Source organism: Cuculus canorus, chromosome 13 (genome assembly GCF_017976375.1).
Source record: "Cuculus canorus isolate bCucCan1 chromosome 13, bCucCan1.pri, whole genome shotgun sequence".
NCBI lineage: Eukaryota > Metazoa > Chordata > Aves > Cuculiformes > Cuculidae > Cuculus > Cuculus canorus.
Window position 1 is genome coordinate 15,079,991 of NC_071413.1, and position 22,559 is coordinate 15,102,549.

The following is a 22,559-nucleotide window of genomic DNA, read 5'->3' on the forward strand; positions in this document are numbered from 1 at the left end:
AAGCTCCAAAACGAGAGAAAGCAAGGACCAGCACCAGCTGTTGGACACCGGTGTTTCCATTCCATGCCTTGCCTTGAGTCTCTGACCAGTCACCTCACCCCTTCTCTCTGCTTTGCATTCTTTCATGCACCCTTTACTAACATTTTGGGGGGCTGGTCTTAAGAAAACCCTTCCAATCTAACAGTTCTGTGATTTCTTACTCCCACACTCCTCTCTATGTCCCCTCACAAAATGAAAGGGCCACTACCCGCTACCAGTTTCCTCTTAGACTCAGTCTATCACATAACTGTTGGCGTTCCCAGGCAGACACAGGCCCTTCCCAGGTACACACTGCACATCCATCATATTAATACAAACTAATTCTTCTCTTCTTTCACCACATCTAATAACAAGATGGCTTTCTCCTGTACTTCTTCAACAAAAACCTTACCAAAACTCTCTCCTGTGATTATTATCAAGCCATAATATCAAAAGCCAAGTGCCATTTGCTCCTGATTAACAGAGGAGTCTCATTAGGAGAGGCAAGAGTAACACTACTTTACAGCAATCCAAGAGGTGCCTTCCCTAATTTATAATAACCAAAACATAAATCCTATCCAAATGAAGGCATCACCAAGTCCTACTATCACAACATAATAACCATTTCCATGAAAAGCTAAGTATTAATACCACTTATCAAAAGAAATATTTAAAATGATACTGAAGTAAAGAATACAAATTCACCTGTCTTTCCTGTTCTTAGCAATGACACCTAATAAACACAGCTTTATAGCTACTATATTTGAATGCAATTAGTTCCATACATTTCCAGCTTAATAAGAAATAATACATATTCATTTCTGCTCATTAACAGTCAGTATATAACTCTTAGCTAATGAACATTCAATTATGTTTCCTGAATACATTGTGGGATAAATTCTCTTTTTGTTGCTCATATCAGTTCACTTCAATTCAGTTGCTTCTAATTAAAATTCTTTTGCCTCATGTAGACAAAACTGGGGTTTTGGGAGTCCCTGGAGGCTTCTTTAAGAGTTCTGTTTTATCTTTATGTACAGTCAGCTCCCTAATTAATGCTCTAAATAGGGTAAACTTTACTGAAGCTCCTGGGTTCAGTTCAAAGGAAAAAAAACAGTTAATTTTATATCTCATTTTCACACAATTCACTGGAGTCTCTCTTTTTCTTGTATATCTACTTTTTTCTTTTGTCTTCAAGTGAATTCAATAATCAGGGAAGGTGCCAGTTTGAGGGCACCGGGAGCTGGAGATTCCCCATCACCAGTCTAGAGCTTTCCCTACCCAGAGAAGCAGAAGAGAAATTCTTGTCAACTTGTCCAGTTCTGCAGCCAGCTCAGGTGGGGAACTTTTACAGGAGGATTCTCCAAGGGGACATACCCAGCGGATTCCTTGAGATAATGTTACCTTTATTTTCACTGAGCATCAGCAAGACCCAGTGCTATTTTTTCCTAATTTGTTAACAGAGCTAGCTCAGCAATCTATCTGTCTGCCTAGGACCAAAGCTCTAACACAAGTTGCACTTACTCCTCTGGGACTAACAACATGCAAGCTCATCGTTTACTTAAGTGCCACACTTTGCAGAGGTCAGTACCAGGTATGACTTGCCAGTTGAAGCGACTAGGTTCTTCCTTCCAATTTTGCTTGTCTTCTGTCCATTAAGCAGTGAAAAGAGAAAAGAATTCAGCAGGAGCACCTTCAGGGAATCCCTAGCATGATGTTTTCCTCTCTGGTGTGACATTCTAGGACATATTCTTGGTCTACTTTATCTATGGGCCAGATTCTCATACTTAATAGACTGGGGACAGCAGGTTCCCTCTAAGAAAAACAGCTAGAAACAACTCTCAAGTGGAGTGAGTCATGTGGAAACTTACCAGGCAAGCACTGTGTGTACCCTATGTGCACGAATAGTGCTGGTGTTACATAAGGAATATAACACCAGCGCAGAAAGCCTAGCATTTAAGGAAGAAAAAGGCTTAGAAAGGAATTTCTGTAAGAGGAAACATCTAGGAATACCCAAGAGAAAGCTTAGCTTTAGGGGTGTTTCAGTTATATTTAAGATGAAATGAAAACGTCAGATACATGTATCTCTCAACTGTCTTAGAAGAAAAGAGAAAGTGTGTCTGGGTTTGTGTATACAGCATGAACACCTGAGTGCCTGCTAGGAAGGATACAGGTTTGCCTTTCAGTGCGTCCTCTAGTCTACAGGTACCTGAGCACTGTGAAATGAACAGTCTAGAAGTGCTTTTCTTGTCTGAAGTCACACTAAAACAGTGAATTCTACTGGAGGATGTGCAGAGCTTGATTCCCAGGAGACTGAAATGGATTGATGGAGCCCCGGTGAGTTACACTCTGTGTTATCCAACACACTGAACATTCCCACGGATGGCATTTCTTTTATTCAATGTTAAAAACATATTGGTTCTAAAGATTGTTAATTAACGCTTGTTTCAGTTTTCATCTATAATCAGATCGTTTTTTTCCCCAAGGTTTGCCATTTAATTTGTCCTTTATCAGTGCAGACCTTCAAACAGTACAGGATGATTCTAACTCCTCTTCTGCAGTATTTTGTGCACTAATGCAGCTGATACCGTCTGCATTACAGGCCATGTTTATCCCTATAGGCTTCATCAAGGAGACATGTCCACACTGCTCAGCACTAAGCCTGTGTCTCCTCGGGGCCTCACACAATGTCTTTCTGATTCTGAGACACAACTACCAAAAATGTTTATGGCTTTATAGTTCAAAATACCCACGTCAGTCTGCCACTGTGCCACTTGCATAGCATGACACTCAGGTTGCACGTTGGGTAGTCAAGTTACAAAGTCCTTTCAGGGTATATGGCTTAACAGGACAACATTGGAAGACTTTCCCAGGTGGAAAAAGACAAACTTGATGTGACTTGCATTGGTCTGCAAGATTGTTGCACTGGTCTCCAAAGAGAATATGCTGTCAGCTGTGCCCAGACTTCCTCTTGGAAGGTATCAGTTGGCATTGTCCCACGCTGGAAGCAGAGATTGAACCTGCATTAGGGCATCATGAAAGAAAGAAGTGAAATTAACAGCGGAAACACATTGGGAATCTACTACTCATATCCATTTTGCACAGGTAGTTCACATTTAGCATTACATAAAGAAAGAGGAAAATCAGAATGCTGCATTGCATGACGGAATTCTGGAGCTAGTTCCTAGGGAAAAGTGGTTTTTTTTTTTACAAGCAGTTAACAGATGCCTTCACTTTTCTGTGCAGCAGAATTACACTACTGTGGCCACGAGAGGGCAGATTTTTTGTCAAATGCAGCACAAAGCAGGTTTTCGATCTCTCTATCGAAAAAAAACCCGCTGTTGTGAGCATGTTTTATAAAGGTACGACAAACAGCCCTAATCAGAAGAATGGAATATGGAAATACTAAAAAGGGCAGCTTCTTTCAGCTACAGTGATTTCAGGTTAGGAATCACTGGCAAAAGATTTTTAAAAGATGTTTGCAATGATTTCGTATTCTGCAGTACATGATTTCCCTACCCTACACTTTATAGAACTTATATATTCTGGAATTACTTTGAAATTACTATAGCTTTAGTAAAATAATTATGATAAGAAGATACGCTGGAGTTTATTTTTACAAATGCCAGGAAGAGAGAATAAACTGTCCCAAAGGCAGCATGATGGGTAAAGTTCTTAGTCCAATTTGAACTGTATATGCAATTCATATTAAAAACTATAAAGCTGTGTCTGTTTATGAGAGAAGAATCCCTTACCGGCTTTTCATCTATCACTAATATGATACACTTGGATTGTAAACAGAAGCTACATCTGCTCCAGAGACGTTGTTCTTACAGTTTCTAGGCAGAATCAAGACAATATTGGATAAGGAGCTCCAGGCAAAGCGTACATCTTTCCAGTGACCTGCAGAACTAAAACTGTAGCTTCAGCCTAGAAAAATAATTAGGAATAAGCTAATGCTACTGTTCCCTCAATGCCCACCTCTCGCACCATATGCACCTTCTGGTAAAGGAAGGATATGGAGGCGATTCCATAGATCAGTTTCACAAAAGCTTGGTGGTGTTTTCTGTTAGGGAACCATTGATCAATGTTCATTTTGGCATAGATTCACAGACTAAAAGGAATTCTTATTCAAAAGAGATGCTAACATCAAATTAGCCAAAGAATTACATAGGGGTGTGCCTTCACACGTTTCGAACATTAAAACTTTTTCTGCACTGTGTTTGTATGTTGGTGCCTGTGATATTCAGCCTTTTTGATGCTGCCATGGCTAATCAGACTCAGACAAGTAAAATATTTATAATCAATACCACTGTTTATAACAAATCTACAAGTCGCCAGAAATTCTTCTATATAATAAAAGTATCATTTATATAAAACCAGATGTTTTAGTATTTCCCAGTTGTAAAGGTAAGGGCACTGTCACCATTTAGCAAAGACAAATGCAGTGTTTCTTAGAACTCTGTATTGTAAATTACAAGTAATTGTTCAGAAATGGATCTTAAGTATTCTCAGGTACCAGAGTGAGTCACAGAGTCAGGTTAGCGACAAAAAATACAGACATTATATAGGGATATATAAATATCATGTGTCAGATACAAATTAATCCTTCCTGCCTTGTCAGTAGCACTGGTCAGTGCTCCTAGGGAGCAGTATTTCCAGTTTGGGTACATTGAGAAAGGTGTGGACTCACTGGAGAAAGGCCAGAAGAAAGCATTAAGAATGACCAGATATCTAGAAACTACAACACTTGATTGTTTAGTCTAGTGAAAGCTTGAGAGAATCTTAACACTACACAAGCATGCAAAAAGCAGCATCAAAGAAGAGAGTGAACAGTTCTCACGTCCACCAGGAATGGATATAAATTGCAATGGGAAAGACTCTGCTCAGGTACAGCAAAAATTGTTTCATGATATTACCAGAGAAGTGCTGGAACAGATCATCTAGGGAAGCCATGGGGTTTTAAGAAGAGTTTGTACAATCATCTGTCAAGAATGATGGAGGTACAATTGTTCTTCATCCTCTGGAGTTCCCCCCAGCCTTACTTTCATGACAATTGTGCTGATCAGGTTCACATACAGCTCTCAGGCTTTTCAGGGTGCGGTACTGGTTGCAAGAACTGGCAATCACAGGGAGATGCTGGAAACCAGCCAAGGGAAATCCTGCACTCGTCAAGCTTCCATTCGCCCAAATATATCATTACGATTACTCCTTAAGGACCTGCAGTTGCAAAACACAAATAATAATTTGATAATGATTAATTTTCTTTCATTCTGATGGTATCTTTGTGGAAGCAGTAACGTCAAATTGGGAAGTGCACTTTGAGACATTTGTAATTATTTTCATTACAGCAATACATATAACCCAGGAACAGATTGACTAATGTTGTGTTAGGAAGTACCAATATTTTTGTGCGAAGGACAGAAAGGAGAAAGGCAAAAGCACCATAACAAAACAAAGCACGTAGGAACATGGTTTAGTGGTGGACTTGGCAGTGTCAGGTTTACAGTTGGACTCAATGATCTTAAAGGTCTTTCCCAACCCAAACGATTCTGAGAAAGTGTCTGGATCAATACCACACAAGAGGCCAGGAGCCCTCAGTCTCGGACCAGCGCTGCCTGTGCAGATGGAGGCTGGTGGCTCACCCCGCTGCGGTAGCAGAGCACTGTGAGACTCTAAAGGCATGTTTCCTAAATATGGTCATACTGCAACTTCCTTTCTGGCTGAAGCCAGAAGCAGCAGCCTGGCAGAAGATGCTGGGGAAGGATCTGTTGGGCAGCCCCCGTCAGCCCACGCTGGCCTGTCGTTGCCTCTGCACAGGCAGCTCATGGAGCATCCCTACAGAGTAGGCATGCAGGAAGAGATCCCATGGGAACCCAACATGTAACAAAAGGCTACAGGGGATCTCTAGAGACCAGAGTCTCTACAGATGGTCTGGGATGGAAGGAACCATGAAATCATAGAATGTCTGAGTTGGAAGGAACCTTAAATATCATCCAGTTCCAAAACCCAAAAGCAAACCAGTCCAAGCTCCCCACAGGAGTAGGGTCACCTTCGACTAAGCAGGTTGCTAAAAGCCCCATGCAACCAGACCTTAATCTCCCTATAAACCTTCTGCAGTGGCACAGATGCAGCCTTCTCCTAGAAAGGACTCCAGTTGTACACCATGAGTGTGGTTCTCCCTTTCCTCTCTCGGATAATAACCTGCACAGCCCAGAGCACTAGCTGCGGGCAGAGCTGGGGCAGGGCTGGGGCAGAGCTGGGGCAGGGCTGGGGCAGGGGCTGGGGCAGAGCGGGGGCAGGGGCTGGGGCAGGGCTGGGGCAGAGCGGGGGCAGGGGCTGGGGCAGGGATGGGGCAGAGCTGGGGCAGAGCTGGGCAGTGCTGGGGCAGAGCTGGGGCAGGGCTGGGGCAGGGGCTGGGGCAGAGCGGGGGCAGGGGCTGGGGCAGGGGCTGGGGCAGGGCAGGTGCAGGGGCTGGGGCGGGGCTGCCGGGACCCCCTCCGCCGCAGCCGCACGTGTCCGGGCGGTACCGGCCGCGCCCTCCCTGCCCCGAGGCGGGGCTCCCCGGGCGGGCAGGCCATGCGCACTCGGGAGCGGCCGGAGCATGGCGCCGCGGGTGCTGCCGCTGCCCAGGCAGCAGTCCTTCTGCCCGCCCACCGTCTTCAACCCCTTCGTGCATCCGCGGCGCCTGAGCGCCAGGGACAAGCTGCGGGTAAGGCTGCGGGAGGGGCTGGGGCGGCCCGGGGATGCACGCAGAGCAGAGAGGGAGCTGGGGATGGGGATGCACGGAGCCGGGGGCAGGCTGTCAATGCCCGGGGATGCGCGCAGTGCGCAGGGGAGGCTGTCAGTGCCCGGGGATGCGCGCAGTGCGCAGGGGAGGCTGTCAGTGCCCGGGGGTGCGCACAGTGCGCAGGGCAGGCTGTCAGTGCCCGGGGATGCGCGCAGGGCAGGCTGTCAGTGCCCGGGGATGCGCGCAGGGCAGGCTGTCAGTGCCCGGGGATGCGCGCAGTGCAGGCTGTCAGTGCCCGGGGATGCGCGCAGGGCAGGCTGTCAGTGCCCGGGGATGCGCGCAGGGCAGGCTGTCACCGGCGGGCGCGGCACTTGCCCCCTGGCCGCAACCAGCGCTTGTCCCCAGCGCGGAGTGAAGGCCGTTCCTAACAGCCCTCCCGGCCCCGGGGGGCGCGGCCGTGAGGGGGAGCCCCGCTCGGCCATGCGGGACCCCGCGGCAGTGACCCCGCGCCCCGGGAAAGGGCCAGCAGCAGGAACGTTTCCTTCCCAAATGCGGAATCTTTTGCTTCCCCATCTAGGCTAGCGATAGGAGAAAATGTAAATGCTCAAAGCAAGGATGCAAATGTGTTCAGTGTAAAAAAACCCCTTGGTTTTTGAAATGAAGTTCTTCAAGCTGTCCTTTCTCAGAGTCCACAAACTGCACGTGTGCTTGCACGCACGCACAAGAGAAGCCTATCAACATCAAACTAGTAACACAAGGTTTGAAAGAAGCTTTTAAAACGGTTTGTACAATCATTCCAAATACTACATTATGCCTAAAGAAAGCAGGAGTCCCGTTTGACTCGTGTTTGCATTCTGTTTGAATCAGCAGTGGAACACTCTGCCTGTCTGTGGTGTCACACGCCTCGGCTCTAGAGTGAAGATGATGGTGATAACTTCTCTCTGATATGATGACGTGAAATAGAAAATAACTTTTTACAGTAATCCTGTTTCAGATGCTTTTAACTCACTTTATGTTGACTTTACGCCCAGGTTAGTGGGAGAGAGTTAATCTCTTGGTTCCATATAACATTGTGGGCAGCAAAAAAGAGGTATCCCCAGTTCCCCTGGGTTACTAACTGGTATCACTGGGTGAACTGGGTAAGGCTTCTGGGCTGAACGCTGTCCCAGTACGGCTTGTGTACAACCACACACAAGACTTACGGGGTACTTTTAACATTGAGAAATCAAACAGTATTTCTGGGCATTGATTTTTAAAAACATCCCCTTTAAAATTGAGCTGATGAACCGAATATGAGCTTACATCTCACTGAGGACAATGAGCACATCACTGTGTAGGTAAACTTAGGGCATTTCCTGCTGATTGTTATAAATACCCAAGGCTGAAGTGCAGCAAAGTATCTTGTTTCATATAGCTCTTCCTCATGTTATAAGCAATGTTTGCCCTGGAGGTAGCTGGGTGGAGGAAGTGTGAGAAACCTGGAAAACAATTTCAAGTCCTTTTATGCCCTATGTTTTATTAGTGGCCTGAAACACATTTCAGGTGCATCTGAATCTGCAGCTGCAGGCATGAACCCCAAGGTAAAGAAAACAGTTTCTTAATGAGGTTCCAGAAACGGACGGCTTTCTGTGCCGGCTCCCTTTTTCAGAGGATGCACAGGTTACTTTCAAAAGCTTGTTATTTTTAGCTGCAATTTACCATTTTAACTGTAACAAATATATCCTATTTTTTTCCTTCTGGAGGAAGGGATGAAAACTGTGTTATGTCTTAAAGCAAGATACACTCCATGCATAACTTCACAATGCACTTGGGAGGAAAAGCACCTGGTTGGGTCAGGGCCTGGTGCTAATGAGCTTGGAAGCAAAATTGCAGTCACAGAATTATAAGGCAAAGAGACACAAGAGAGACAACATTTTAGCATTTGGTGTTGCTCCCTTCTGTTCTTTTTCCCCTACTGTCATGCAGACTAGGATACTTTCTACTATATGTTTTGTCCTAAAGGTCTGTTCCTCTCTTGCCTAGCAATGCATATCAGACCAGCTTGGAATCAGCCTCACCAGAGAGTATTATAGACTTCAATAAAGGGAAATGTCTCTTCTCTTTCTGGTTACATCAAGTGTAGTGTATCTCCATCCTGGCACATTAAAGGATTGTTTTGTTACGTTCCCCCTGTTCTATACCCTATTCTATATTCCTTTAGCATACACTTATAAAAAATGGATACAAGTTCAAAATTATCTCTGGGAGGCCAAAGCTGCATTTTCATATGTTGTTCAACTCCTCGAATGTAAAAGCTGCTTTCCCCTGATGAATGGCACTTGAAAGCGGGACAGACTATCTGCATTTCAAAACAAGGATCAGTTGTGCTATGCTAAACATCTGCTTGTGCCAAACAAGATTTCAAAACAGTTGTTCAAATACTTCTGGTTTCCATCCCTTGAAGTTGACTGCAATTCACTGTTGGGATTTTTTCTTCTTTTAGTTCTGTTCATCCCGTTTGCTCACTTGCCCTCCTAACTTCTGAGCTGCACCGCAAAGCATAAGTACCAGTTAAATCATGACTGGATTTTCCTTTATTCAGAAGAGATGCTGAGTGGATTTATGTGATGTTGAACTATGTAATGGCACAACCAGCATGCCAAAAGCAAGATTTTTAATCCTGTGCTTGGAAGTAAGCAGCCAGACTGCCTGGCAGAGAGCTGAGGCATACTCTGGACACTCATGGAAGACCCAGACTTGCTGTGTACATACTGCGATGGTAGATGATCCTTCTGCTCACAGTTTCAGGTATCAGAGTAGTTCATTTGGAGTTGGGCTTCATCCTGGCTCAGCCTTCTGCTGCTTCTTAGATAGCTTGTCAGCGGCTGAAATTCAACAGAATTTAAAACTGAATTCTGTGGCTTTGTGGTAGACCTGCTGTTCCCTCTTGCCCAGTTCCTGCCAGCAGTGATGGTGTGATCCCGTGTGTGGCTCAAGGATCAGTCAGCTGTGGGAGCACGACCTGGACTGCAGGATTGACTGCAGGAGTGACAGGATGTGCCATTGTGCACACACCTTAGGCGGAAACTAAATAGCTGATCCCAAATATGGGAGAATGTTCTTTGGATGAGAATAATTCTGTCTTTGTCATTACTGTATACAGAAGCTGAAGTGGTTCTGATCCTACTCAGTAGTTACTAAACTTTGAACCTGTATTTTCTTCTGTATCTTTTCCTCCTATACTTTTTCTTTTCTAGCCTACCTTGACCTTTCTCTGTCCTTTTCTAATGCTACTCTGCAGCTGATGGAGCAGAAATCAACTCTGCCTCATTACACAGTGACCTAGAAAGCCAATAGCTTGCATCAGCAGATCAGTACCACCTGTGCATCTGCCTGAAATAATTAATGGATTTATTAAAGTCTTGAGGAAGGGATTGTTTTGCTTTTGCTATTGCATCCTATGTTTTTCATTATAGGTCAGTGCATATATATTCTTTTTTTTTCATAAAGAAAAAAAGTTATTTTAAGTCAGAGCAAACTGATTTATGCTTATACTGCCCCTTCTGACTAACTGAATACAGCTGAAATGTTGAACTCTGGTCGTAGTACAGAAGGACACATATGGAGGAAAGAAGACTCATCTGATTTTGGGAGACAAGCAAGGAGTCTTGGTTGGTTTAAACTGCTACATGACTTTTTTAGATTTGCCATGACTGGCACCGAGAGTTCTGCTGGGAGCAGTAGATCTCCAAGGCCGAGTCTCTTATACTCAGCTACCAAACCAATTTCTGTGATCCAGAGCAGTCCTTTTCCTGTGTCCATGAAGTTATGGTTAAAATTCTGTACTTAGTTTATGTAACTTATATGTAGAAAAGCACTGTATGCTTCAAGAAGGAAGAAGTCATACCTGAATGTTTAGACCTCTCCTGTAAACATGTTATGTGGCAGTGCTTAAAGAATGTAAGCAGCAATACCATGTAGCTGCTTCTCATCTTTATCCTAATTTACACTGTGTATCTGCTGTTATCTTTAGTTTGTTGTCACTGTGCCTTTTGTAATACAGAACTGAGTCCTGAAGGCCCAAAATTCTTGTTAATCCTCATCAGTATCACAGAGTTTAGAGCCAGAGGCCACAGACTTCCCTGAATATTGATGCAAGGACAGTAAGAAGATATTACGTGAATATGGAAGGAATTTGAAGGGGAGGTAAAAGACCATCGTGGTGAAAAGACAATTAGAACCAACCCAGTACATTAAAGAATTGGATAAATAATACTGAAAGATGCTTATATTCCAAAAATTCTACAAACATTTGTTCCTTTTTGAAGTAAAGACATAGATCAAAATCCATTGTGTTGCTTAATAATCATAGCTCAAGTATGTAATTGGCAAGCTATTTTGTAGAACTTAATTATTATTAAAAGCTGTGCTTTTCCTGTACATAAGTAGTGATTGCTAAAGAGCTGAGTAGAAAGGCTCATTTTGAGAGAGGAACACATAGTTGTTAAGCTGTGGATTTTCTTTAAAAAAAGTATTAAAGCATAAAAATTAGTGAACTCGCAAACATAAGCTAAAACTAGCATAACTCTTCCTCAACACCTTCTACCATAGTTATGAACTAGTGGAACTTATAATCTAAGTTCAGATTTATGAACTCCGTGACTGTGATGCACTATCACACTTAAGTTTTGAGGGACTTTAGAAACATAGAATAAAGATTTCGAAATGACTGTGACGGTGCTGCTGGGGTGTGCGTTGCTTTGTGCATATATGGGCACAGAGCTGATCCTCATCGGTGAGTAACTGAGCTGGGTTAGGTGCCAAAAGGAATTGAACCGTTTCCTAGCCTAGCAGGAATGCGAGTCTGTGACTTCCTTGTGCTAACACAGCTCACCTGCCTTCCAGGCCTGTGCTTGCTCAATTTGCATAGCACTGCGTTGCACCATAAAGGCCAACCTTCAGGATATAGTTTCTAACCTCATTTATTGGTGTATAATAATTAAGAATTTCTTCCTGTCCTGCCCAGTACCACAGCTGCCTATTAACAACCTTGTGCCAGTACACTTGTTTCCTGGAGCTGTGCATGAAAAGTGCAAGCTGAAAATTCCTTAATGGGACCTGGGGGTGATTTGAGTATAATTTGCAACCAGAGTATGTTAGCATTTCTGCTTGCCCTCACTCCTCTTACAAATGCATATGAAGAACTGAAGAAGTGGTGAACATCAGTGTTGTTTTGCATCTGTTTTACACCAGCTTTGCTATGGCTGCCTGTGACAGCAGCAGAACTCTCTAAATAGTTTCTCTTGCTTCAAGTTACAGAAAGCTGATAACAGTTTTGTGATTGCAGGGAGGAAATGGAACTAAGCTTTCTCAATTCAGTCTGAAAAATTCCAGGAGGCCCTAGCACAGAGGTTAATATCCAAGATGCTTCAGATGGAAGCTTCATTGTCAGAAGGGTTCTGCTGTACGTTTACTGTGGGCAGTGCCCAAACCACTTCCTGAGGCAATGAGCCAAGAGCTGCTACAACAGCTTCCAACAGCACTGCAAAGTCAACCTTTGCCTTAAACCACGGATTAAGCTTTACTGCAAACTTCACTTTGCTTAAGTCCCAGGTAGCGGAAATGAAGTTGCGTTGTGTGTGCACTACTCCAGGCAGCAGCAGTGAGGATCATTTACAGCAACAGTGTGACTCAACACACGATGTATCCTTTTGAAAGGGCAAGAGTACGTTTTAGTCATCTTAACAATCCCACTTCCTTGGCATCTAGACAGGCAGCTAGTGACAGAAGTCTCTGCAGTGAAGATATCTGTCAGCTGGGCAGGCTCATCTGAGCTGGTTGTGTGTTGCAGACCAAGTCTAAGTATAAACTAAAGCCAGCAGCTCTGTTTAGTGTCTCTGTCTAACACCATCCAAGCCATAAACTGAAATATTCAGATGTTCCAGTTCTACCTGAAATGGGAACCCAGAAGTGAAAATAAAATGCTGTCAGTGACTGACTTCCCCCTTATGACACTGAAATCATTAATGCTTTCCTTACTGGTATTTTGAAGTCCATATTATGGAATGGCACAGATATCAGTGTCATTCTGTTGATACCGTTTCTTAAGATTTTTCCACTTTTTTTCCAGACTGTTCTTCAGGGGATTATTTTGCTACCCCCCCGTGCCATATGCATTGCATTCATTGTACTGCTGGCATGGCTGTTTGCATCAATTGCAACTTTCCGCCACCCTGGAAAAGGATCTGTGCCGCTCAAAGGATGGAGAAGGTAAAAAGTGACCAATATTTGTGAAAACCTTGTGCTTTCTTTTTTTTTTTCTTCTTAATAAGACAAAGCCAGGGTCTGAAGTTGTTTTTTTTAGCTCCCACTCCTTTCCCTGTTTCGATTAAAGAGGAGTCCTCAGTCAAATCTTAGTTTTACCCATATAGGTGAAGCAACTTTTTGATGAGAGTATTTTACAATAGTAGAGTTTTATAGATAGGTAGATTTTCAAGTATCTTGAGGCTAAAACAATTCTGTATAAAAATCTTTATAGACTAGTTGTGAGACAGGTTTTATTTTAGTAACAGTACTGATATTTGAGAAAAGAAACTCATTAAGAAAAGCGTTTGGCAATGTTGTGTAGGCTGAGTCTCTGTGTAGCCTTTGTCATTCCTGCTGTGCTATAATTTATGACGAAATTAGCTTTGACATTTCCTCTCTTAGCCGTGTTGCCCTTGAAGGAGTGTTTTACAGCTGCCTCTGTGGGTTCTGGGTTTCAGTCACTCGGCTTCTGACCTCAGAGTAGTGAGGTTCCCTTTAGTTGCAATGCACTGCGGCTGCACGCAGGAGGAGGAGATGGCACAGGAGTCGAGTGCTAACAAGGCTGAGGGGTTACAGAGAGTCCCAGGAAGAGAACATGTGCCCTGTTGAGGGAACATATTCCAGTAAGGGAACACTGTCATTTAACCTTACTTATTTAAACCTTGTAGTAAAAGAACAGGGTCAGAGTTACCGGAGTTCTTAGGAAAAGGACACCGAGTCTGCTATTTGTCCACACTCCCCTCACAATAGTGTTATGCTACAGTGCTATAATATATGGCAGCAGAAATATAATACCTGGGAGGAGGGTTCAGTAAGATACTCTACATTGCCTTATCTTCAAAATTACAATCTGGTTTCAGCACAAAAAGGTGATGTTCACCTTCCCCACTTCTACTTTTTCCCCTTTAGCCCTAAATCTCCTGGTGAGTAGTGTTGCTACCCTGTGCCTGGCCCTAGTGCCAATGAGAACTATGAAACCTTTCATAGGCTTTTGTTTCCAAGTACCAAAGAAATACTAACTGTAAGATGGATGATATTTTTGTGTTTCTGTTTACAAGGAGGATGATCCAGACAACCCTGTCATGCCTAACTCGTATCTTGTTCTCCGTAATGGGCTTCCAAGTTAAAGTAAAAGGGAAAATAGCAAGCCTACAGGAAGCCCCGATCTTTGTTGCAGCTCCTCATTCAAGCTTTTTTGATGCCATTATTTCTGCACTAACTGGAATGCCATCAATGGTGTCGAGAGCAGAGAACCTGTCAACTCCGGTATTTGGCAGTAAGTATTTATGAAAAAAAAATAAAACGTTAGAAGTCAGCAGTTTGACGTAAGGCCAAAAATCTTCTCTCTGAAAGTGATTTAGGAGCTGACTGTCTTATATCCTTAGGTTCCAAAGATATCAAGAGATTATTCCTGGTTAAATCCATAGGACAAGTTATCTCTGAATTGGTCAAAGCATCTAAAAGTATGCTGTTTCTTTTTTGGATACAAAATATAATATCACTTTAAATTTGCTCTATACCGAAAGCAGGTTTTGTAACTGCTCAGGCTAGAAGCTTTCTCTTAAAATTCTCCCAGTGGGTGGGTGGCTTGAGAAATCTGTTCAGCTGCTGTCTTTTAACAGTGTCGCCACAAATGTAGAACACAGATTATTTCAGGTTATTTCAAAACAGACCCAAACTACAGCAGTCAAAAATACTGTACTTACAAGTGTAAAGTTGCAGGCACTTTTACAGACTTTAGTTAGTAGGAATCAAACCAGGAAAGAATAAAAGAGAAGTTACTCAAAAAGGAAATGAAGAGGATGGAGAAGTTCAGATGAGTCATGCTTCTATTATTTCCTCCTTCTTTTGGCATGAAAAGAATTCCTGTTTGCATTACTGGAAACAGCTGTAGACTTTCTACTAGGTGTATGTCTCTTACCTCTGAAGGACTCTTAAAAGAATAAGCCAGCAGTAACCCAAAACCAAATTTAGTAGGCAAGAAGGAAAAGTGTCTTTGTAGGAAAAAAAATAACTGATAATATATTGACCTTCTCTTAAAAGCACAAGGGTTGGACATAGAAGATAATTACCAGACTTCTGAAGAAATGAGGGATGTTTTTCTGTAGTTTACACACAAGCTGTGTATATTTTGTAACCGAAAAGAAACATCTTAGTTCTTCAGCTAGGCTCAAACTACTCGTTGATTGCAGTCTGCGTGAGTTATGGCTGAGCGTGGCATGTGAGCAGGTACTCCATCAGGTCTTTGTCTTAGAATTGTGTGGAAATGCTTGGGGAAAGATAACAGCAATATTAGCAGAATGTATTTGGGTGAATTTGGCATGCTTATGCCTACTGTAAAGCTCCTCTGCTGGCAGTGGAGATATCTCTTTTGTGCCTTACTTCCCGTTTTGCAGAATAGCAATAATAACATTCTTATCTATTTAGTCTGAAAGCTGTTTGTGCAGAGTCTGTCTTCTGGTATGGGAATAACATTCTTTTTGCTACAAGGAAGCCTTGAACTCATGTGTTTTCTATGTACTAGCACAAGACAAATAAAGTTTTTTGTCTCTTTCACAGCAATATTAAGTTCCCTTCAGCCTGTATCAGTTTCTCGTCAAGACCCTGATTCACGAAAGAATACAGTCACCGAGATAACTAAGCGGGCGTTATCGAAAGGCCAGTGGCCACAGGTAATAAATATACTACTCTTCTATCATTTATTCATATTCCATATTCACTGTGCATCATAACTGCACAAGTGCCCAGCTGAATAGGATTCTGTTGATGTGCAAAGTTGGAGTGTGCTCTCAGCTGTATGACTGATTTAGGAAAGGATGGTGAGAGGCTGGTGCCCAAAAGGAGTTTGTCATGACAAATGAGTCAGTTAAAATCCAACCAGTACCAACTGCTGTTCCAAAATGCAGGTGCTCCTGACCTTCTCTTTCCCTGTTTATTTCCTAACATTCTGCATTCAGTGTAGCAGATGACTTGCATTGGTGTAAGTGAATCAGTATTCTCAAAGTAGCTCGTGTGTGAGAAGCTGTGTTACAGAGCTGTGCTCGCACAGCTTGGGAATGAGCAGTTATGAGATGAGTAACCTAGGCTCTCCAGGCCTGGACCATTTCCAGGCATGGACATACTTAAGTCTAAACCATCAAGTTCACATGTGAAGACTAGCTGAGGTGAAACTCCGTTCATTCTTTAGGTTAATAATGCAGTAAAACCAAGACTCTTAGATTGATCTGAATTATGGCAAGATTTTAACATGGAAGCAATAGTTACTGATTCTGCACAGTGTTTCCCAGGGTCATTCCTCAGCAGCAAGCTGTTGTTGTGCTTCTAGGCCTTGGACAGCTTTCCATCCTGAAAAGCTGATGAGGTAGGGGTTGCTCAGGAGAGACAAAAATATTCAGGCAGCAGCTGTGCTGCTTTTATGATAGATAGAGGTCTGGGACGGAAAGCCACATCCTTCGTATGAAAGACCTGAAACAGTTGTGAACCTAACATCTTATTGGGCAGTGCCTCTGCTTTTTTCTGTTTAATTGACTGTAGTCTGATGTTGCCATCAGGTACTATGAAAGTAGCTAAAGTCACAAGACCTGTTTAGCTGTAGTTGGCTGCTTCATATATGCTTAAAAACATTTAACTTTTCCTTCAATTTTGTTCCAATGAATGGCTCTTGAGGAAAATTAAGATAGACTAATGAAAAAAACAGACTTCAGAAACAGGTATCTGTGGCAGCTAGAGCTGAATGCACTTCTCTACTTTCTGAATAGCCTAGAAACAGAGGACACGCAAGTGTAACTGCTTCTTATCCTGAGGGAAAACCAAAACTTGCCGTGATTTTTAAATAGGATTACTTAGACATTTCATGCATTGTTTTCACTCAGTAAGCACCTTACAAAGAGCTTTTTAGATAGTGTTTGGGCTACTTTAATTTGCCTCATAAGTGCATTTTTCTAAGGTGCTGTAAATATTTTTAGAGCCTCCATTATTTTTTTTTCGATTTGTCAACTATGTGGAGGATTTTAAATACGCGTGTCAAAGCCAGGAAGGGTTTTTTGTAACACTGCTTACAAACTATACTGATGCTTATGATTTGCCAAATTTTATGGATTAAGTGATTGTAGCAAAGCCCTGGTAGACCTAATCTCCGCTGAGAACAGCATGGGGAGGAAAGAGGAACTGGCTTTACACCAATACTGCAATTGGGAGAAAAATTAGCTGTGTATTACGGCATAAATAGCCTATGAGTCAAGTAACTGGGATCTCCAAGACTGAGTCAGCTGTACAACAAAGGGTGTCACAGGGTGATTCCTAGTCCTATGCCCTGGCCACACCTTCCGCCTACTCTTTTTTTTTTGGTTTTGAGAAACTTGACCACAAGATGATATCTGTTATGTCCTCTTTAGAGTGGCCGAGCTGCATTCTCTGTGCAACAGAAAAGGATTAGCTGGAGTCCCTATTCCCTCTGCCTAAAACCAAAACACAGCAGGCTGGGCAGCACTTGTGCCAGTTGTGTTCTTCTCCCAGTCCTGTACGAAATAAAGGGGAAGGAGGGAATTATTACTTACTCTTTATTAGTCACTTACTCAGTCACTGATATGTTTTCTGGGGCTTATGATATATGCTGAGTAGAATCATACTCATTTTTGTGTCCATAGCACCAGCAAACAATTTCTGATTACAGAATGCTTAGTCAAGGACTAACTGTAAATCGGTATGTGCAGCTGTCTCTATTACACCTTAGAACAACCTATCTCTCTTGGGTGGGACCTAATGATGCCCTCTTTGATCTAGCCTTGACCTGTTCATTCGGACTGAAGTGGAACCACACCTTGAACACTCTTGATCCAGACCAGTTCTTGTACTGAGGTTTTTTTGGAGTGCTGCTTATGATCCTGTAGTGCTGTGAGAAACACAAAGCTTCCTTGTGTTCCACAGGGAGCAGGATTTGGTGTGTCACATTGCAGCTCACTAATCTAGTATCTCTTGGGCACTAATTTAGAAACCTGAGTGTTTGTTTTGTCTGAGTCATTCAGGTTCAGAAGCTGTGTAGTGGTGTGTAATGCCTTCAGAACTCTGCATCACAGATACACATGATCTCTCTGCCTTTTGCTGCTACTCCTCCAGCTGTGCTCTCACCACAGTTGGCATCTTGGCTCATGTTGATAGCATCTGGGCTGTAGATGCTGAAGTTCCTTATGCACATCATGTCATCCCAGACTCTTAATGTTTGTACACCCAGCAGTTCAATAAGAGGCTGCTAGCAAAGGAACAAGTCTCATATCGATACCTACACTAAACATTTCAAGTGAAACACTGAAAGCCTTTTGTACCATATTTCTGCACTGATAAAGGCATTTCCCCAGAAATCCTCTTACCAAGCATTTGTTTCCAAATCAGGATGGATCAGGTTATTATTACTGTGAGCATCCTTCTCTAATACATTAATTTCCTTTTGAAACAGTAATGATATTGTTGTGATGCAGTGTAACGTGTCACAGATCTTGCATAAAAAATGCAGCTGATGTATGTAAATGCTTTTGGTAACTGATGTTAAAGTATGAAATGTGTGTGTATATGTATATACATTTCTCTCTCTTTAAATCCAAGCTACTAATTTTCCCAGAAGGCACCTGCACAAACCGGTCATGCCTGATCACATTTAAACAAGGTGAGAAATTTTGTTACATCTTTGTTAGAAAATAATGTGTGAAATATTAATTTAGTAGTTCTCGTAAGGTTATACTTCTGCACGTACATAATCCACAACAGCACTCAAGTAATGTTTTATGTAATTAAAACATCAACACTGTAGTAGTGTCTTAGAGCATTAAATTTTCGGTGATGCTAAACCCACTGTTTTATACTAGTCAGTTTACTTTTGGGATTTTTGGTATTTTGTAGGATGTAAAATATCTATGATGTATACGGTTAGTTGGTTGGCATTTTTCTGGGTAGTCTTCATCTAGTTGACTTGCCCAGAAACTTGACTGAGATTATTATGAGATGAACTGCTAAAATACATACTTATGATATTCCTTTACCTCAACTTACAATTGTGCCATCTTAGATTGCTGTAAATTTTGCTATGCAAGACTTGTCGACCAAGCTGTGAAATCTCTTCGCATAGTGCTAAGCAAGGCAGGACAGTAGATTATTTTCAACACAGGAAAGTACTTGATAGCATCAATGATCATTAGATTGTTGTGCTGTGTTTCAGCTAAAGCCATGCTGCTCTCCTTTCTTACTGTCATACGGTGTCTTGGGTAGCAAAGATAGAAAACCAGTACTACATGCTCAGATCCACATCACTTACAAAGATAGTCACAGAATCACAGAATTACTAGGTTGGAAAACACCTCCAGGATCGTCGAGTCCAACCATTCCTATCAACCACTAAACCATGCCCCTAGGCATGTCACCCACCTATCTTTTAAATACCTCCAGGGAAGGTGACTCAACCCCCTCCCTGGGCAGCCTCTGCCAGTGCCCAATGACCCTTTTGTGAATTTTTTTTTCTGATGTCCAGCCTGAACCTCCCCTGGTGGAGCTTGAAGCCATTCCCCCTTGTCCTGTCCCCTGTCACTTGGGAGAAGAGCCCAGCTCCCTCCTCTCCACAACCTCTTTTCAGGTAGTTGTAGAGAGCAATAAGGTCCCCCCTCAGCTTTCTCTTTTCCAGGCTAAACAACCCCAGTTCCCTCAGCCGCTCCTTTTCCCCTTCACCAGCTTCGTTGCTCTTCTCTGGACACGCTCCGGAGCCTCAACATCCTTCTTGTGGTGAGGGGCACAGAACTGAACACAGTATTCAAGGTGCGGTCTCACCAGTGCCGAGTACAGGGGGGAGAATCACCTCCCTGTACCTGCTGGTCACGCCGTTTCTGATACAAGCCAAGATGCCATTGGCCTTCTTGGCCACCTGGGCACACTGCTGGCTCATGTTCAGAGGAGGGTTCAAGAAATACTCAACAGCCATGTGAGCGTCTAATCCTTTGAAATGAATGCCAATCAACGAGGAGATAATACACGGAAAATGAGTTTCAACAATTCCAGAATCTTAGGCAGCTTTCTCCATGAGATGGAGATTAGTCCTTTTCTGTCCCAATGTCTTGCTAGTTATGCTGCTGGTTTAAAAAAAGGCAAAACTAAAAAAAAAAAACTGTAAAAAACCCACAACAAAAGGAACATTTCCCATTCTTCTCACTTTTTGAAGAAATTCTTCTTCTAGATACCATGTCTTACATGAATGAGTGAATACTCCTAACTCCTGTATTAAGCTGAGTCTTAACAATCTACTCTAATTTGTGGTTGCAGGTGCCTTTGTTCCACAAGTCCCTGTACAACCTGTCTTGCTCCGATACCCTAACAGGCTGGTAAGCAGAACATTCTTTTATCACTAAGTAGCAATATAGAAGCCAAAATCCTGACTTAAATGATGCCTAAGAAATATTTGGCGTTGTGACTAAAAACTCTGATGTCCTGAGCTTTAGCGTTGCAGAGCTCCTGGATGCAGCCGGGCTTCCCGGGTGTCACGATGGTGTAGCTGCTATTCTGATTTTGAAAAGCTTTCTACCGGGCTTCTTAGCTGTAGTTGAAGTAAGAGGGAGCACAGGAAAGTATTGCAGCGGAAGTTAGAAACTTCCTACGAAGCCACAGAGCCTGTACTTTGAAGTCTAAAATGCAGACGGCTTCCCTACTAGTCCTCCTTTTTTGTTTGAGCTCAAAATACTCTTACTGCAAAGGGGGTTGCGAAGTGTCTGTACAAAAACTAAGCTGAGCCACAAACATTTCCAACAACCCCCACTTCAGACACCTCAGGAGGGGTGGTTTAGCAGATGGTTCTTTTTATACAACTTTCCCTTGTTTTGCCAAGTAAATGTTTACACTTTTTGCCAAGTAGAGGAGGACAGATTCATGCCTCACTGACAGGTGTAAATGCTGGGGCATGAGTCTAGCAGCTTGCTAACTTTTCTTAAATTATTTGGTTGTCCAACAAAGCCGGAAAAGACAAACCTTTTCATTCCTAATAGATGCTAAGATTCAAACCAAGCAATTGATATTGTTATTTACAAAGATTCCTTTGTAAAATTCTTTTACAGGTCAATTAGAAAAACAGTAATAAAGGGGACTGGTATTGCATTTTCACTGACAGGATTTCAGGATCAGCAGTATACACTGTAAAAATCATAGCTAGGAAATAATAAACATAGAATAGGAAGAAAAAAACCAAAGAAATAGCGTGATACATTACCTATGCAGAAATGATCTGAGAAATGAAACCAAATATCTATGAGGGTGCCTTTCTAAACAGACTGGCGAAGTTCTCTGGGAAAGTTTTCTTAGATTATTTTTTTTCTGCTTCTGTTGTTTAGATCGGAATGAATGATTTAAAGTATTTACATAACTATGTAAATTTTATTTGCAGTTATTGATATTATCAAAAGTCTGCCATGCTTATTTCCAGGTTTTTAAGGCAAGGAACCCTAATGGCCTTGACACCTTTCTTTATTTTCACTACAGGACTATAAAACCATCATATGATGTTACTAAACTTGTGCCTGTTTTACATTGTAACTTATCTGCTCTCTAACTTTCATCTGGTTTCCTTACACATTTTTTTGTTTTGTTTTTTTCCTTAGGATACTGTGACCTGGACATGGCAGGGTTATTCACTGTAAGTTTCTTAACCCTACTGAAAATTACATAAAGATTTTTTTCCCACTTGTTGCTAAGCATGCTGCCAAACAGATTTAGCTAAGCCAAGACACCTGTTCTCCTAGCTTTGTTTTTATGGGGGAAAAATACTTGGGGATAATGCTGTCATGCAATAGATTTCATACCTGAACAGCTAGAGAAACAAAGATTTGAAATACTTTTTATTTGGGGAACAAACATAGTAATCAAATTCCACAGATATTCACCATTTCCTACAAAGTATACAAACAAACAAAAAAAAAAAGGTTGCTTTATCCCATCTATTTTTTCATTCCTCCATCTTATTTGAAAAGTCATGTGAGAGTAAATGAAGATGATGGACAAAACAAATACTGATTTTCGCCGTCTTTCCCCATTTTAATATCTAGGATTCTTCTTTGAATTTTTATTTTTACCTGACTCAACAAAAGTCATTGTTTTGAGATCCCAGTGAGGAGACTATATATATAGTATCTCTCACTGAAATAATGCAAAACATTTCAGTAAACCATTCAGGCAACAGATCTGTGTTTATTTCTCAGCATAGGTGGCCTTCTAATATACTAAAATACCTTATTAGTATTAAAAAACCTTTACAGCTGCACCAAAAATATGTCTTGAAAATACTTTTCACCTTATAAACATTCATTAAAATATGGATATGTAGAATCCATGTCCCACATTTTCACACAGAATATGTAGTATGTCTAAGTACACTAAGACTGATTTACCTAGCAACTAAAATTTTTAAGGCAACTGATTTAGAAATGTGTCTGAACTAGTGGAGCAGATCATAAGTGCCTCCTAAACTATTAGTTAATCCTGACACCTGCACACTTGTGGAATGGAC

General features: G+C 42.2%; 1 protein-coding gene and 1 long non-coding RNA gene across 2 annotated transcripts in view; one reads left to right on the forward strand and one right to left on the reverse strand.

Moving 5' to 3' along the window:
• Positions 1–1,197: 1,197 nt before the first annotated feature.
• Positions 1,198–6,260, reverse strand: LOC128853491 (uncharacterized). The gene is made up of 3 exons (XR_008452062.1): positions 6,109–6,260; positions 5,061–5,235; positions 1,198–3,035 (listed from the first exon to the last, which is right to left on the reverse strand). It is a non-coding gene; the product is annotated as an uncharacterized LOC128853491 (long non-coding RNA).
• Positions 6,261–6,568: 308 nt separating this feature from the next.
• Positions 6,569–22,559, forward strand: part of LPCAT2 (lysophosphatidylcholine acyltransferase 2) — a 32,271-nt gene continuing 16,280 nt past the window's right edge. Inside the window, exons 1-7 of the mRNA XM_054078864.1 lie at positions 6,569–6,727; positions 12,855–12,994; positions 14,089–14,306; positions 15,590–15,702; positions 18,629–18,689; positions 20,330–20,388; positions 21,655–21,689. Coding sequence (XP_053934839.1) covers positions 6,620–6,727; positions 12,855–12,994; positions 14,089–14,306; positions 15,590–15,702; positions 18,629–18,689; positions 20,330–20,388; positions 21,655–21,689 — 734 coding nt within the window. The 5' untranslated portion in view covers positions 6,569–6,619. The remainder of the gene's footprint in view (positions 6,728–12,854; positions 12,995–14,088; positions 14,307–15,589; positions 15,703–18,628; positions 18,690–20,329; positions 20,389–21,654; positions 21,690–22,559) is intronic.